Source organism: Otolemur garnettii, unplaced genomic scaffold (genome assembly GCF_000181295.1).
Source record: "Otolemur garnettii isolate 467f Iridium unplaced genomic scaffold, OtoGar3 scaffold02979, whole genome shotgun sequence".
Taxonomy (NCBI): Eukaryota; Metazoa; Chordata; class Mammalia; order Primates; family Galagidae; genus Otolemur; species Otolemur garnettii.
The window spans coordinates 1-2,023 of record NW_003855374.1 but is presented as its reverse complement, the minus strand read 5'-3'; the positions used below and the strand labels follow the sequence as shown (position 1 = coordinate 2,023).

The 2,023-nt window shown below is 59.7% G+C and overlaps 1 protein-coding gene across 1 annotated transcript; it reads right to left on the bottom strand.

Annotated features, from left to right (window-relative positions):
• Positions 1 to 6: 6 nt before the first annotated feature.
• Positions 7 to 1,153, bottom strand: LOC100953028 (tenascin-X-like; the record flags this gene model as incomplete). Its single annotated transcript, XM_023509181.1, has 2 exons — positions 7 to 344; positions 732 to 1,153. Coding segments are annotated over 2 exons (760 nt in total), but the record flags the coding sequence as incomplete, so codon positions are not given.
• Positions 1,154 to 2,023: the final 870 nt, after the last annotated feature.

Genomic DNA, 2,023 nt, shown 5'->3' with positions numbered 1-2,023 from the left:
GCCCACAGTGGACACGGGGCCCACACGCTGCCCCTCATGCAGGCCATACAGGTGCATCTTGTACTTGCGCCCAGGCTCCAGGTCCCTCATTGTGACCTCTCTCTCCTCACCCCCGACACGCACTGCCTGGGGCCGTCCATCCCTGTCCTTGTACTGGACAGTGAAGGAGTCGAAGTGGCCCTGGGGGACGGTCCAGGAGAGGCTCAGCGAGTCTGGGGATGATCCTGTCACTGTCAGCTCCCCCAGAATTGGCTCCTCTGGGTGCTCTGGGGCTTCTGTGCTGGGTTCTGTGGGGCTAGGGGTCTCCTCCACCTCTGTGGGGGCAGGGGTCTCTTTCTCTGCAGCTGAGAAGGAGAAAGGGGGACAGAGAGTGAGGCAGGGTGCCCGGGGGTGTCCTTAGGTCTTAGGGAGACAAGTGTGGCCATGACTGGGGAGAAGCTCAGTTCAGATGACCCCCGTTCCTTGGAGCCAAGTGGTCCTGCTCAGCTCACAGCTAGCAAACAAGACTAAGTTCCAGGGTCAGCTGTGGGGAACCTGGGACAGCCACCAGCACAGCACACAGGGTCCTCCTCTGCCCACGAGGACCTGTCAATCCCCAGGGAGACCAGGGGAAGGCAAAATGTGTACCATGGCTCAGCCTAGAGCAGAGGGGCCTTTTGGGCCCAGTCACCCATCAACAGAAAGTGAACCTCCTGCTGGGTCCGGTGCTGGGACTCCCACTGTCCACTCACCTGTCACCCCGATGACAGAGATGGGGCCCACACGCTGGCCCCCATGGAAGCCATACAGGTTCATCTTGTATTTGTGGTCTGGCTCCAGGCCTGAGATGGTGACCCTGTCCTCATGCCCTGGCACCCGTACCACCTTGGGCTGCCCATCGCCATTCTTGTATTGGACCAGGAAGTGGTCAAACTGGCCCTCGGGGACCGTCCAGGTCAGGCTCAGGGAGTCGGGGGTGGCATCTGACACAGTCATCTCCCCCAGGCGTGGCTTGTTGGGAGGCTCGGAGGTTGTGGTGGGGGCTCCCTGAGTGGCCACAGCTTCACCTTCTGGAGCTGGACAGACAAGTACAGGGACAGTGAGTCCTTTAGCACAGGAAGGGTGTATCACAAACACGGCGTGCCCAAGAGCAGGATGACCCAGCAATCCCTTCCTTCCATGCCCTTCTCCCTGGCCTTTCCTATCCCCTCACCTCCCACCCACCCTCCATCTTGCAGGTGTCTTCTCCCTGCCCCTCCAGCACTGACTGCCTCTGTCCTAAGCACAGGCCCACTCGGACCCTGTGTCCTGGGCCTCCCTGCACTGAGGTCTGCTCAACATCTTTTGCTCATTTGGCTTCTGTCTTTGCTTCCAAAAAGGCATAGCAACTGGGGTGTGTTCCTGGACCTGTCCCCTGGCCCCGGCCCTCCCCCCTCTGCTGTCAGCAGTTCAGAGTGTGTCCCACTCTCTTGGATGCTATCCCTCGCACATCACCAGCTCCAGGGTCCTGGCTGAGCCACCATCATCTCTCACCAGCCTTGCCACCCCGTTCTGGTCTCCCTGCCTCCAGGCTACCCTCCCCCACCTCTGTCCCCTCCTCTCCAGCCAGGATGGGCTGTGTACAGGCACTGCTGCTGGTGCTAGTCTCAGCACAGAACCAAGAAACCACCCTCCTCCTCCTGGGAGATAACCCAGGCTGCAGGCGGCTGCCCCCACCTCTCCTCCCACATTTCCGAACTGTCTCCTGCACCTCAAGAGAATCACCGCACATAACTCTCACTTCGTCTCATAGGCCATGCTCTGCCCAGCCACCTGGTCTTTGTACCAACTGTGGTGTTGCTCTGACACACCCTTCATCTTCTAATGTTGTCCTGGAGCTAATGAACACCTGACCTCAGGTCTGGGCTGTGCCCTGGGAATCCCAAGGTTTAGAGGTCCCTTTCCAGTGCAGGTGTGGTCCTAGGCCCCAGTCACATGCTCACGCCTGTGCTTTATTTGCTGCCTCACAGCCAGTCTCTCCACGAGTCTGAGCCCCATTAGGACA